This window comes from Wolffia australiana, chromosome 14 (genome assembly GCF_029677425.1).
Source record: "Wolffia australiana isolate 7733 chromosome 14, ASM2967742v1".
Lineage (NCBI taxonomy): Eukaryota > Viridiplantae > Streptophyta > Magnoliopsida > Alismatales > Araceae > Wolffia > Wolffia australiana.
Genome location: NC_135848.1, coordinates 4,638,782 through 4,654,557, shown reverse-complemented (window position 1 = coordinate 4,654,557; position 15,776 = coordinate 4,638,782). Strand labels below are relative to the sequence as shown.

At 36.5% G+C, this 15,776-nt stretch overlaps 1 protein-coding gene across 1 annotated transcript; it reads right to left on the bottom strand.

Annotated features, from left to right (window-relative positions):
* Window positions 1–5,536: 5,536 nt before the first annotated feature.
* LOC144712099 (protein LIKE EARLY STARVATION, chloroplastic) lies at window positions 5,537–10,057 on the bottom strand. The gene is made up of 4 exons (XM_078586279.1): window positions 9,468–10,057; window positions 7,820–8,460; window positions 6,927–7,123; window positions 5,537–6,047 (listed from the first exon to the last, which is right to left on the bottom strand). Exons 1-4 carry the CDS (start codon window positions 9,964–9,966, stop codon window positions 5,669–5,671), a joined length of 1,716 nt encoding a protein of 571 aa, XP_078442405.1. The 5' UTR covers window positions 9,967–10,057; the 3' UTR covers window positions 5,537–5,668.
* Between the last annotated feature and the right edge of the window lie 5,719 nt (window positions 10,058–15,776).

The window sequence follows — 15,776 nt, the reverse complement described above, 5'->3', positions numbered from 1 at the left end:
CATAGTTTGAGACTCATAATCCATAGTCAAAACATATTTATTCATTCATAAGATGTCCTTGGTTTCTCAAGTCAATGAATCACTTATACAAACGTTATGTGAATCAATTTGATTGATGTTTAGGTATAATATCATTCAGGGATGGAAATTAATCAATCTGCTGATTTTTTTCTCCAAAGAGGACCCACCATTTGTCCTTGGTGTCTCCACACTAACAATCACATGATCAATAATATTTATCATGTAATAGAATGAGATAGTTTTATTCTATATGGATAGTTTGTTGTCCATCTTGGCTATCCATCAAATAGGAATATTTAGAATATGTGTTAAAAGACTAATGGTCACTGTATTATGATATCATCATTATTCACTAGTTCATATTATGTATGCACTGACTTGATTATAAACATCACACGAGAATAATAATGAATAAATGATTATTTCAAAAAACTTAAATAAAACATTATGTTGTGATTGGCTTAACGGCCACACAATATCCATGGTATAATATAAGATGTTGAGCGTGGAAGGCGGAGAATGGTTGTGGTCTTAAGGTATAACTTTTCATTGAATTTATGCTCCTTGGAACTATCATGAGAATGTTCTTGTAGTTATTGGAAGCATGATGGAGAGTTAAGGGTGGAATTCCTTTTCAAGGTGCTGGAGGAATTTCACCAAGACTCGAACGTGAATAATCTTGTGTATATCTTTGTAACAAAGAGGCTAATTGTGGGATAAAAGTTTTAACAATATTTTGATTGCACCCTTGCCTAAAGACAAAGGATAGTGCATAAAAAAATAATGATGGCCATATTAGGGAGAAAATTATGTAATAAAAATGTGGGGTTCAGCACCAAGCGACATGATCCAGGTGCCACACACATAGGAACATGATTATTTAGGTGACATTGGAGGGTTTTGCTATCCCTACTACGTGCCCATAGTTGAGGAACTGAGTGATGTCAGCATGATTCGCAGCCTTAATGATAGTGATTCTAAGGTTGAGGGATCATAGGAGGAAAACTCTTAGTATAGATGTATAAGATCTCTAGTCAACGCGGTGACTAATGTGAGAACATTAATTTAGGCCATTTGTCGAAGAGAAAAATGATGGATATAACATGCTTATCTCTGTATATCACATAATTAATGCCAATATTATGTATACTGGATACTAGACATGGTGGTGTAGCATACTCGAGATGTTAGCGGAAGCTATTGTATGACAAGTTTTGATTGATGCAACTGATGCATTCTTCACATCAGGTGGAACCATTTGAAGATCTCAAGGGAATAATGGGAGCTGCTCAAGGATTTTTCCTTCATTTTGTGTCCATTTGTATACACATTGAGAATGTCATGAAATGTGTAAGTGAATTGACATTTTTCACCAGCAGGAAACTACCACAAGATGAGTGAGAATCATTGATGTAAGCATACATCACCATGCAGAGAAAACTTGTTGACTACAAGTAGCCACTCTGAAATAGTAATGACGCCCATGTTGCCATGTTACTTGACCCATTTTTTAAGGGGGAAATGTTTGATGATGTATCCGACTCAAAGGTAGTCTCCTATGTTCAAGGTATTCTCCTTACGGCACCAGCAGCCACACAAGAAAGATGTGATAAATGAATTCCCTGTCAACAACCATCTTCAAAGGTCAAGGTGAGCCAAGCCCATTGCACTTAGCCTTCCATTAGAACATCACACCAGCTCCTTATAAAGAATTTGACACCCTAAATACGACGCACAAAGGAGGCTGTGACTTTATGCGCACTTGGTCGGAAGTAAATGTGTTCTCATCTAACCAGAACTAGAAAATATTGCAAATTATTTCTATTAACGTTTGTAACCAGTGTCCATTAAAATCTTTTTTTTACTGGTCAGGCAGTTTTACCGACGAGCTCATGGACTGATGACATCTATTAGAGAAACAACAACTCATCATTGATGATTGTATTTATCCATTGTTAGTCACTCACAACCTCTTTGGAGGCTACCTCCATCATCTCAAGCATACCACGGTGGCAAAGGATGGCTTGTGGACTGAAACAGTATGTGGTGTCAATTGGACCAAATGACTCCATTCTCATTACTTACCATCTATACTTTTTTATTATATTTTTGCTTTAATCTCCTATTTTAACTTCAATGTGTAACATTAGTTTAGTATCACAATTTTTTTGGTATTTCTAACATCAAATTCCAATTATCAAGTTGAGAAAATCACCAGATGTCCCATGAACCTAATAGAGTTCAATCATTTTATGCATTACACCAACCAAAATGTTTATTATTGTCATATAATATGCATATTTATTCATTCACGTATTGACATATAATTTCAAATAGTTAGATTAATTTAAGAGGAATAAACATGAGCACATGTGTGTAATTAATTCAAATATTCTTAGGGAAGTTTGGCCAGGTTTATAAGAGTTTTATGAATTTTAAAGAATATTACATGTATTTGTCTATAATCTTATGAATATTAACTTACAGATGCTAAAATCCTAAAGTTTCGATGTGTTGTAGTGCTACGGAATGTTGGAGGAGGTTGGTGGATCATTGGTGTAGTTTATCATGAAGGAAAATTGTATTTAATCTCTTTATAGGATTAATGGATGATAAAAAATATTTTTTCATAGAAGATAAATAAAAATCCTAATGGGTTGAAGCTCAAAACCCATATTTGATTAGTTTCTCTTATAACATGGATTATTGGATGAGTTTCCTCAATCCTTTCATGTCTCTAGCATCTATATGTATTCTGAAAAACTTGGTAATGTTGGGTATCCTGTTTTTTCTCTTGTATACCACCTCTTGAAAACTTGTAAATATTATTACCATCTAGTCACACAAAAATATAGACCTCTCAATTGAGGAAGAGAGGAGAGAGGGTTGGCATAAGCTGTGTTTGCAAAGGAACCTGAAAAGGTCTCCCCCTATATATACTATTTAGAATAATTTTCATAAAATTCCCTAAAATTAAAGTACACCTGTGACTGACATGATCCATATGTGATTTGAATATTAGAATGAAAAACAGAATCATGATGGACCTTTAAAAATATCAAAATGAAATGATTGAATCCTTGATTTATTGGTTCCTCAAGCAAGTAGCTTGTCCAAGGTCTTGATTGTATCCCCCTCCTTGATCTGTCTCCTTTTATGCCAAGGGCAAATTATCACATCTTGATAACTCAACCACCTTCATAGACTTCTTGATGCATCTCATATAAAATGGTTCAGAATCTCATGATTAGGATTTCATATGTCATATTCGAAACACAATTTTCATCCAAAATATGTTTTTTTCGTCTCAGGTTTAAGATGTGGGGGCCCTCCCATCTTATATATGTAGGAAATATGAATGTTTCGAACACACGTTTATGGACTAGGGATCATTGTATTATAATATCATTATATATTTATGGGCTTCATTTATAAACATCACAATGACATTATAATGTATATATTTTATTAATAAATATAGGATGAGACGCATAATATACTACATATGTTTCCAACAGTCGATGACAAAGGTAGCGGAAATAGTAGATTTCCCAGAGAATGATGTCTAACTAGGATGACATATTAGGGTTTGATAATTGACTGTACCTAGACATTGTCACAAAAACGGAAATTTATGCATACACAGTAACTGATGGTAAAAAAGCTCCATGAGAGGATTAATGACTCCTTTGTAGCTTGGCACCTCACATGTTTACGACTCAAATAGTTATTAATATATATATATATATATATATATATATATATTGAATATAATAATGGATTAATTAGGTTAGCCAATAAGGAGTCATTAAACTTAACAAGTAATTAATTAGACTTGTACATTTCTCTAGAGGGTCACACGGACAAGATTTTTTGGATGTTTGAATATATTCTTAATGTAAAAGGATTTTATGAAAACATATAATTTAAACTATTAACGGAAGGAAGCCTAAAAAGAATGTCCATGGAAGTTTTCTTTTAGTGCCTAAGGAAGCCCCTCTCTTTTTCTTACTTTCCCAATATGAATAGGATGCCAATAAGATTATCCCATAGGGACGGTAGTGCTTGTTGAGTCGACCAATGATAACAAACTTTGATGAAAATTATTTTAGATTCGAATGAGGTAAATTTTATAAAATTGTACTGATTTGTTTTATCTTTCTTACAATTGAATATGGGCAAATGCCATTCCATCACTGATTTCATTTTAAAGTTCAACGACAGTTTACATTGTTAGTATTTTACTATTATAATATACTATGAAACTGCCAGTCATACCACACATCATATACTATGAAACTATGAAACTGCCAGTCATACCACACATCATCTATTTTGTAGTCTCATTTTTTGCAAAATTAAGAGACACATTTGGAGACCAAATGGTCGGAAACAAAGGAAAATGTTCAATCCAACTGCATAGTAATTTATTGGGCCGATATCATATATTTTGACACAAATTATATTATAATGTCCTGATTTGGTAAAAAAAACTATTAAAGACCTATTGTAAATTTGTAAACATTTAACTTTATATAAAAGAACAAATATTATTATTAACTTTTGGATATTTTTCCTGCTTCTAGATGACTGTGAGTGTTCAACTGACTTGGTGCATTAGAAATTTTACAATTTTTTTCTGATTTTCAGAATTTCCATCAGCCGTGAGTGTCTCAAAACTGTGTTTATATCAGCTCACCGTAAAAAAGAAGTCAGTATATTAAACTTTGCTCCTTTCCAAATCAACGTTTACATTTCTCATCTTTGAGATATTGAAAATCTGTTTAAATCCAACCCTTGTTTGGGTGTATTTCAGTGTTTTACCCTTACATTAGTTAGTTGAATTTGGTAGAGAGATCATCTAAGGACTGTTGTCAATTGGCTTCTCTGATCTCCCTCTCTTTCTCTACCTTTCCTTTAAAGAACACCCAACAGAGATCAACTTCCAAGATTTCTTTCATCTGCTTCAGAGCCCGATTGAACCCAAATTCAAGTCCTATTTTTGCCTCGTTTCTCATACTTAATTATACTTCAGGTTTCCCAGATCTCATATTAGAAGGGACAAAGAGAGATTAAACTTTTAAATCTGGGAATGAAAGACAGAGAAATAAGAGGATAAAACCAAATAATAACAGGCCAGGATCAGGACCTGTACCCTTTCTAGAAGCTTCTGCAAGCAAATTTCAAATACTACTTGTCTATACTTAGGAGAGGGCCGTATGTATTTAATTAATCCATGGGGGAGAGACAAATACCCCTGGATAGAGGCTGGGGCTTGTAAAAACTAGCAAATATTACACCACTGACATAATTCTGCCACTAAAAATGAAGGTGATTTCATCATCAAATCACTTGTTTCCCCCTTTCCCCAGTTCCTGCCTTTTTCTCTTCCTGATTCATTCATTTCATATATATTTACATATTATGAAGAAATGATACAAGTTTTCACAAAGAAACATATCATATCTGTGAGGAATTCCCCGAATTAAAGAACATTTAAAAAAAATCGTCAATGAGCAGGGAAACCATGTTGGAGAAAGATGACATCCAAAGTTTTTGTACAAATTATGTACTTGAGAGTAAAGCATCACTAACATTTTTCTAAGAAATTAATGCGAACGATATATCATAAAATGCAATTGCGAACCTACGATGGCGGGGGAGACGGTTTCCGAACCGCCATGAGCTGGACCGAGTTTCTCAGGCAGTGCGAGAACCCATAATGAGGATATTTCTCATACCAAGTATTCTCCTGAACATTAGTGTCCCAGTGCTCCCCACTGCTGCTCTTTCCATATTTATGGACCCATCCAGACCCATTATGATGCTCTCCCCACGTTCGGTTCCACGCGCTGCCGTCTTCTCCGGCCCACCATGTCTCCCCCTGTTTCACTCCATTCCCATACTTGTCAAAATTTTCATCCCACTTGTCTCCCCATTTGGCCCATCCATCGCCAACGGCGCGCTCGGCCCATTTGTCCGTGTACTTTGAGCTCCCTCCTTCGCCATCATAATTCTCTCCCCACCTGCAATAACAATTCATGGGGTGATCGCTAGTTTGACGAATGACGGACCGAAGAACACCCATCCAATTGAGGGCCAGGTAGACAATAGAAATATTCATATAGTTGCAATTTATTAAAAATTATTTGGTTTAGTACATTCATAGTTCCGGATCGTCCCGGACGTGGACGTGGACGAAGGACGGGACAGTTTTTTGTCCAACGATAAAAAAACCGTCCCCTCCTATCATACCGGGACGATTTTTCGTCCCGTCCAGTCATCCCAGAACGAATCTTCGTCCCAAAGTTTGTCCCGGACGAAAAAAAAACCATTTTATATTTTTAATATATTAATATAGATTTTTCTAAGTTTTTAAGGGAAATATGGAGGAGATAGAATGCAAATGGAAATATGTACAATTCATTCTGAGCGGTGTCAGTTTGCACGCCCAAAAAAATACAGGGACCCTGATGCAAATTGTCATAGCAAGGCCACGTGGCGAGATCTCAACCATCGGATGTGAATCCGGCGTTTTTCGGCCACATTTGTCCATCCATCTTCCGAGACCTCCGGACGGACAGTTTTTTCGTCCCACGGACGAAAACTGACCCGTCTGGTGGTCCCCGGGGCAAACTTTTGTCCTGAAATTCGTCCATATCCTTGGACGGGACGATTTTTTCATCCCGGGACGAAGAAATCGTCCCGTCGGGGTCCCTGAATTATAAGTACAAATAAGTAGAAAACGGCATGCAATTTTTATCCTACAATACTTTTACAGCAAAGAGCTTCTCCAAGTTTTTTGTGTATCCCCCGTCTTATAAGATGAATGATTTGAACCTTATGTGACTAATCGATCAAAAATATCTGATTTCTCAGAGAAGAAATAATCAGCAGTCCCAAACCTCTCATGCCAAACGTGTGCATGACCAGCATCGAGTTGAGTTATTGGGTCTATGGAGCACCACTTGTGGGCCCATTTCTCAGTTCGGCCTGTGGCATCATAGCTTTCCCACCACTTCTCTTGCCATTCATCGCCTGCCCCATTTTTTCCCCACTTATCGGCAGTTTTCTCCATACGAATGATCCCACGGCTGAAATCCTGAAATGTCACAAAACGATCATTATAAACTGGGAAGAGTACTATCCCCTTGATTTATGATTAATGAATAGATTTCATCTTTCAAAAAAATTATTAATGAATAGACTCTCAGTATATATTATGCGCCATTATGATAATATAGAACAAGAAAAAGAATAACAATATTAGAAGTTCCATCAGATTTCAACCCATTATTCTTTTTGAGAATACAGCTTCCAATAAAAATTCAAAACAATTACCTTCGACCGCTGTGCACAATTTGATGAGCCACCGTCATTCTCCGTTAGGTAAATCAAAACTTAAAATTTCATTAGACGATATAACAACTTTTTTTGCTTCTATAATTAAACTCCAGAGAGATAAGTTGATGTATAGTATATTTTGGCTCACAATTTATTGTAAAAGTTTCTGGCCAAACATAATGATAATCCAGATTTCTTGGCATGAAAGCATGACATGAATGATGACTGAGAACATCTATCTCACAGTAATTATTCACACGGAGAATTCCTGAAAAAAAGAATCTTTATTTTCCATTGAGTTAATTCAAAGGCCTTAGGAACATCGACCTATCTATAAATCTATAAATGTATCCATAAACCAATACATTTATCAATCTGTTCATCTATCAATCTTCATCAATCTATATTAAAGAGAGCAGCTCCACTTTAATAACTAAGAAATTGTCAACCTTACCTGGGAAATAGTTTCTTTCCAAAATTCTCGCCAGACATTTCCTGAAGCATCTCGCCCAGACTTTTCGGATCCTAGCTCTTTATAATCGAACTCATCTGCTGCTTCCCAAAACTTATCCTCCCATTCAACAGCTCCATCTGCACTGACTCCTCGAATTAAAGTCCATCTGCAAACAACTCCATCCAGTCTTTCCTCAAAACCGGACTCCTTCCACCACCTTGTCCCATCAGGGTTTACCCCTTGTGACGAGGTTTCGAGGGTCGTGGCAAGGGCTTCGGCAACCTCGCCAGCATTCCTTGAAGACAAATCCTCGTGGTCGCCGTCTTCTGTGGTGGAGAGAGGGTAATCCACTTTCTCTGCGTCTACTTCAACAAGTGACTGCAGAGGAGGAAGAGGGGGAGCATGTTGACTCTGGGTCAAAGCACTCTCAAAAGGGATAGATAATAGTTCTTCAGAATTTTCTCTTTCTAGCAATGAAACTATCGGCTTTGGGAGTGGACCACCTCTAATCAGTGGCTGAGGTTGAACATTATTATCAAAACTTTGGAGATCTTCTGGTGGAGACCACGACCAAAAGTCAGGACCAGGGGAAGTTTTCGATACGTCTCCGGATCCAATCTTTGTATTTTCCAACGTTTGGTCTGGAAAGACATTTAATAACATTTAAAGTAGTTACCGTGATATAGACCCTAGTGATAGAAAACAATTAAAGGAGCACGAAAGGATGTACGAAAGCATAAATCAAAAAGTGGATTTTTTTTCTAAAAGGGCAGATTGAGGATTTATCCCAGAATCCAGAAGAGAACAGAAAAAGTATTTTTTAATTTGTATGTTCATCCCTTTTGTACATTTTATCTCGTCGGTTGAAATAAAAAATGATACTGACACACAAGAAGCAACAAAAACTGCAGCCCAAAGGAAGCACAATAGAAAAATATTGGCAAAACAAACTGGGAAAAAGGAGCCAATTTTTTGTCATATCCACAAAGCCTTTCGTTTTTTGTTCCAATGCAATGCTGCCCACTGGTCCTTATCCTACATTTCCATTTGTCGATTTTTCATTTCGGAGATTATAAGAACTTCTAATACTCTTCTCCACTCACTTGCTATGTTGAGTCAAAAAATAAGTCCTGATTTCGTAACAGATATGATTACATAAAAAGCACTGTCAAGGTAAAAATTATCACAAAAACATTGAGATCGTATTTGATTGCAGGATTGAAGCTTTAAAATTCACCACTTCTTGGTTTGCGTTTGTTAAGCTAAAAAACACTATTAACATCAGTAAATGAGTACTAAAACAGCATTCATCATCATTATGAGCCATTAACAAAAAAGGACTTTTAAAAAATTTCCTCACAGAGCAGAAAACACCACCTGACTAGAAGATTGCATAAATTTTAGGATTGATAGAAGGCAGAAGAGTAAAAGGGCAATAAACGAAGTCTGTGAATTTTCAAAAAAAAGTATTAAGGGTATTTGTCATTAGAACTAGTTAGAAGAGAGAAAGCCATATTCCTTCTTCCTTCATCTCCCGATTTCATTTTTTTATAAGCGCCAAAGAACACATCACATCAGACAGCAGGCTCATGTTGTATCGGTATCCTGAATTTTCTGAAAAAATTTCACCAGAAAGAACGACGGATACCTTTCAATCCAGTCAAAGCAACCTCTGTATTGCCATAATCAGAAGGCTTGAAGCTGATCGAATTCTTCTCCTTCGAAGGCGATTCCTTGATCAGCGCACGGGCCGCCGCAATCGCAGCCGCAGCCCGATCAATAACCTGGAGTCGCTGAATCCGATCCCTCTCCTCCGCCGGGACTTCCAACATACGATTAAACCGATCCGTCATGGTCTCCAAAGGCTCAGCTCCTCGTTTCTCCTCGCCCAAACCCCATTGATCAATCGCCGGCTTCTCCACAATCCGGGCGAATTCCTGAGAATTTCTCTCCCGTTCCACGGCCCGCTTCCACATTTCAAGATACGAATCAGATCCGCCATTTCCACTCGATGAAACCGCAGAGAAACAAGAAATTCTCAAGATCAATCGATCGCTCGCACGACGGACAACGCCACCGGAGCGGCGATTGGAGACTGTCCACTGCAGCTTCGATCCAGAGCAGGAGGCAAGATCTGCCATCGCCATTACGATCCAGACAGGAACCTCCTACAGAGGAAAAATTGTTAGGGTTTATCACTCCATCTTCTCCATCAGCAAGAACACACCTAACGAATTTCGGGACGAAAATTCGTCCCGGGGACAACGGACGGGACGGTTTTCGTCCCGTGCGACGAAAAAACCGTCCGTCCGGAGGTCTTCGACATTGGACGGACGAATCTGGACGGAAAACCGCCGTATTTACATGGCCTCGCAATGACAATTTGCATCAAAGTCCCTGTTTTTTTACATGTGTGCAAACCGAAGCCGCTAAAAAATAATTGTACGTATGGCCCTTCACATTCTCTCTCCTCCGCAATTCCCTAAAAGACTTAGCTACATCTATATTGATATATTAAAAATATAAAATGGGTTTTTTTTCGTCCGGGACGATGGAGGGGATGAAAATTCGTCCCGGGAGAACTGGACAGGACGGTTTTCTTACCGTCGGACAAAAATTCGTCTCGTCCTTCGTCCCTGCACTGAATCCGAATGTCGGACGGGACAAAATTCGTCCTGTCCCATCCATCGTCCACATCCGGGACGATCCGGAACTATTTCAGTAGGAGACTGGCCCTGGTTTTAGCAAAGACCTAAACCTGACCTAAAGTTCGGACCCACTCCGCTCCGGTTTTATCCGGTCTCGGGCCAGTTTGATCGTAGGATATAAATCTGTCCAACCATGGCGTCAATTCCATCTAGTCAGATCCATCACTGTCGTAAATGTCCAACGAATAATGGAGTGGATATGTGTACTGTCACGCATCGGAATGATCTCAGAACCCGTAGGACCCACAATGATGTTTAATCATGAAAAGCTCTTTAGTACAAGAATTGATATGTAGATAAATTCTCCAATATATATAGGCTTTGACATTTTGGACCAGGGACCGGTCGGACCGAACCGGGACTGGCGGTCTGGATCCTGTCTGAAGGTCAGACCGGACCGGCACCGGTTTGTATTTTTTAATATTTTTTTCTTAACCACCCCCAGCTCGTCTGCCGCAAACACACCCCTCCCCCCCCTCGCCGCTCTTTTCATATTTCTTTGCTCTTATCTTCTTATTCTTCTTCTCTTTACTTTTCTTTTTTGTGTTATTCTCTTCTTTGTTGTATTCCTCTTTTACTTTTACTTCTCTTCTGATCTTCATTACTTCTTTTCTTCCTTTGTTCTTCTAATTTTCATCTTCCTTTCTTCTTATCTTCACTTCTGGTCTTCTTTATTCTTCTCTTCTCTTCTCATCTTCATCCTTTTCTTCTCTTATCTTATCTTCTTATTCTTTTATTCTTCTTTTCCTCTTTTTTTCTTCTTTGTTTTTTTTCATTTTGTTATCTTCTTCTTTTTTCTTCTCTTCTCCTTCTTTTATTCTCCTTTTATTCTTCTTATTTTCATCTTCCTTCCTTTTTATTGTTCTCTTCTTCTTTTATTCATCTTATTTTCATTTTCCTTTATTTTTATTGTTCTCTTCTTCTTCTTTTATTCTTCTTTTTTTCTTCTTCTTTTATACTAGAAGAATCTTTTTCTTTTCATGTTCTAGTTGATTTTGTTTTGGTACTCTTATTTCCTACTAAGTTGGTTAATACTCTTGTACGATCTCATCTTGATTAGTTGTTTACTTTCCAAGATGGACATTCTAAATTACCTTGTAATGCCATATTCTTTTAGGAAAAGTTATTGCCAATTTTTCATCTTGACTTTGACTTTGACTTTGACTAGTCAACATGACTGGACCGGGACCGGACCGGGACCGAACAAGACTGGACCGGAACCTGACCGAACTTCAGGTAAGGTTTAGGTCCACGCCAAAAAACCGGACCGGACCGAGACCGTCAAACCATAAATATATATATATATATATATATATATATATATATATATATATATATATAGCATTAAAAAAAAATGTTGTTTTTTGTTGTGATGAGAAGTATATGCATATATGTCTTCATCTCCAAGAGCTCTATCTAATCATCTGGAAGACGAAGTAAGGAAGAAGATATCAATGGAGGTTTACATGGAGTCACCATGGCCTTTGCTATGGACAAGTACATAGTCCCCTTCTGCCAAATCCTCGTCGTAATTGTGTGCTCACCATAGAAGTGCTTTGGAAGAAAGACAAAAATGGAATGGCTTGGTGTATGATACAAGATGAGAAACATGTATTTGGACAAAGTCACTCGGCTGCACATATCTTGGGGTGTTTTTCTTATTGATAGGTTTTCCCTTATATAAGACAAGAACAACGGGATCACCCTCCTTCTGAGTTCATCCCTTCTCAACGTGCAGCCTTATATATTCCAAGGCTCATAAATAGTCAGAAATTGAGTATGTGGTCCACAAAATGTTGAGACCTTGCATCTTACAGGAGCCCCAGTGCCCATACTCCAGTGTACTCATTTTAATGAAGGAAAAAAGATGGAGGGTGGAACTACTTTGCGAGTTATCGTTCCCTGAACAAAATTATAATATTTGATCATTTATCATCCTCAACACCCCCAAGGACTTGCTTGCCACCTAAGAATGGGTGTCATGCCATTAGATCTTCATGTCACCTGAGGATGAGTTGACGACTCTCGTTGCTTAAATTACAAGCACAATGAGTTTATTGTGATGTTATTTAGTCTCAAAGGCGCAATGGCAACTAATAAAATAAAAAATGGGCTTGTTAGTTGATGCCATTAGTTCCTGCTTTTAATCAATAACATTTATAAAAACTGTACTCAATAAAAATATAGCTGGAGATGAGTGATAAGCCAAAAATAGGGGTAAATTTTATGCAATTTTAAACCCTTGTCGTTGTCAATTTTAGCTTATACAATAAATTTTATAAAAACTCTACTTAAGATGTGTAGTGATAAGTACGAGTGTCGTCCAAGGGAAACTAGTTTTGAGGGTATCTTTACGCCTGCAACCACGACCGAGAGCTGTTTTGAGGGTATCATTGCAACAAAACTTTACAAAAAGGCCCTTCAAAATTATAAAATAATGTTAATACTCTTTTTTTTCTTATAGATATATCTTTTTTTCTTAAAAAAAGTATTTCTTCTTCAGATAAATCTCAGAAAAATTGTAAAAAATCCTAAAAAATCCTAGAAAATTCTAGAAAATTTCCTGATTCATCCCTGTACTGATAAATAATGAAATTAAATATTAAACCTGCCGTTTTCATTCAAAAATGATAATTTCAAGCTCAAATAAATCTCTTAAAATTCATAGAATTAGCAGAAAATTAGGGAAAAATCAGAAATCACTTGAAAACAGTACTTTCATGTAAATCAATGATAAAAACCCTATTTTAAGCTCTTTAACTGCATAAAATTGTGCTAATAGCATGAAATAAAGACCGAATTTAGGGTGTTATCAATGAGTAAGTATCTCATTCACAAGAAATAGTGATTAGGACTTTAGTACTCACTAAATGGTGATTGAGGAGATGATACGGGATATTTATGAAATATAAGATAGAGAGACGAGGGAAATAGTGAGGTAGGAAGATGGTCTTTAATATTTTTAAATATTAGAAATATTATTTTCAAAGATTAAATATAGGAGAAAGTGATGTGAGAGGTAGAATGAGAAGAAGAAAGAGGGAAGATGGAGTGAAGAGATAATGATGGGGATGGGAAGGAGAACTAGGAGACATGTAAGTGTGAGCGTAAATGGGTTTTATCTTAGCGAAAGATGAAGCAAGATAACATGAAGAGATGAAAGTAATAGGAAGTGATGTGATGAAATGAAGAGATGGATCTAACCTAGAAATGAACGATGAAGATGAAAGACTATATGGCAAGGAGACAATCCCAAGGTCCTTATCTTCCACCAAGAGCATGGTGATTTTCAGATGTAGGAAAGTTCCTCCCTTTCTTTAATGTTTCTCCTCAATCACCCAAGATATGAAGATGGATTTCTTTAATGTTTCTGCCTCTTTTAATTGCCTTCAAACGCAAATACAATTTTTAGATCATTAAAGGCCTCTTCTTTTAAAGCCCAAGGCATGGATGGAAAGAGGAGAGACAAAAAACTGTATCATTATGATCAGCCGTCTGGATCATTATATGTCAAGAATAAAATTTGGAATAATCTTAGTATTTAATTAAAATAATATATCTCCTCGTTGATGTCATGCCACTTTTAGGATTTACATCCTTAGTTTAATCTAGCATTTTTATATTGCTTTATGTCACCATGCTCATTAACTATATCCTTGTTTTATTTTAAAATATTATTTTCTACAATGGGACGAATAAGGATCACCAACAACATCTTGGAGAGTATTCTTGATTAACCCATGATTGGGGTGTTGTTAATCATTATCTTACTTTATACTTAACTAGAAGTATCTATAAGTCTTCCCACTTAATTTCCCAATAAATATAAGGCAAAGATTCATCCATAAGGAGTAAATTCAATTTGGGGAGTCAGAAATATATATTCTTGGATCTTTTACTAATACAGATATTTCAGAGAACAATCGTCTGTAAATGAAAAATATGGAATCTTTTTTCTATTTTATGTAATTTTTAATGCATAAAGTACTTTAATCAGCCTTTAGACGATGGATGATAGTGGTTCATGGGGCAGCTCATGCAACTAATCTGTCTAATGGTTTCACCCCATCAGTAGGTTAACCTGGTTCTGCAATATTGATTTTTTGATTCATCCACTTTACCACAAAAACATCTCATGATTGGTTTTCTTTGGACTAGTGGGTGTTGGGCTTTGCTTCGTGCTGTACAGTTGACCCCAAAGCATATAATCATTGATTGACGATATAATTAGAGTAGGGGATCCAAATGAAATATTTTGGATGACACTTTACACAGAAAAAGTTGGAATAGAAAGGAGATATTATGAAGATAAACTAGGGGAAATGAAGAGATGTATTTATGGAAATGGAGTTTGGACGCACAAATATGTTAATGATTTCATGAAAAATTTAGGGTTATAAACTAGAGAGATTTATCTCTAGACAGAAATATGGCCAAAGATGCATTTCAAAAGAGAAAATGATGGATGGAAGAGAATAGGAAATTGTGGATCTAAGTTCCCAAAATCTTAATGATCATCCCCTGAGCCGCCAACACATCCTATCAATTATGGATCCTTATATTCATCCAGGATCAGGCTTTTTTCAGTGAAATTAAGACAAAAGTACAAATAAAACTTAAAACAAATTCACATTAATCATGTTAAAAATTGATTATACATAGGGCTAAATTACTCAATTGGCCCTACCCAGTCATCCATTCTCTTTCTTGGCAAGAATTGCATTATCAACAAGCCAAATGAATTGTGACTACAAAGAAGGCTTACTTAGCTCTTCACGACTCTAGGAAATCCTTTAATATTCATTATAGTGAGGCATTATCAACTTTTAATTATCAAAACCATTTTGTTTTATTTTCTATTGTTAAATCAGTATTAGATGGTTCCTTGCATATATGTTACTCGTGATTTGTATATATTTAGTTGATGGAACAAATGTGAGGAAGAATCTACCAGAGGGAGTTTACATAAGTTTCAAGATGAGTCAAGAAACGTATGGTTGGAACAAAGTTTTCCTGTTTGGCCATGAGATTTTCTCATTATGCCCCATTTTAATGGGTCCTGTTGTATTGATCATTGGGTATTCAGAATATCTGCATGACATGTGAAGTAGCAAAAAAATATGTCTAAAGCAATTCTAGATGCTAAGAAAAAAAATATGGTGCAAAATGGATATGAAAATGAAATGGAGGCAATCACTTTAATTAAATCTAGATTTTCTACTTAATTCGTCTATGTCTATGCATTGTGA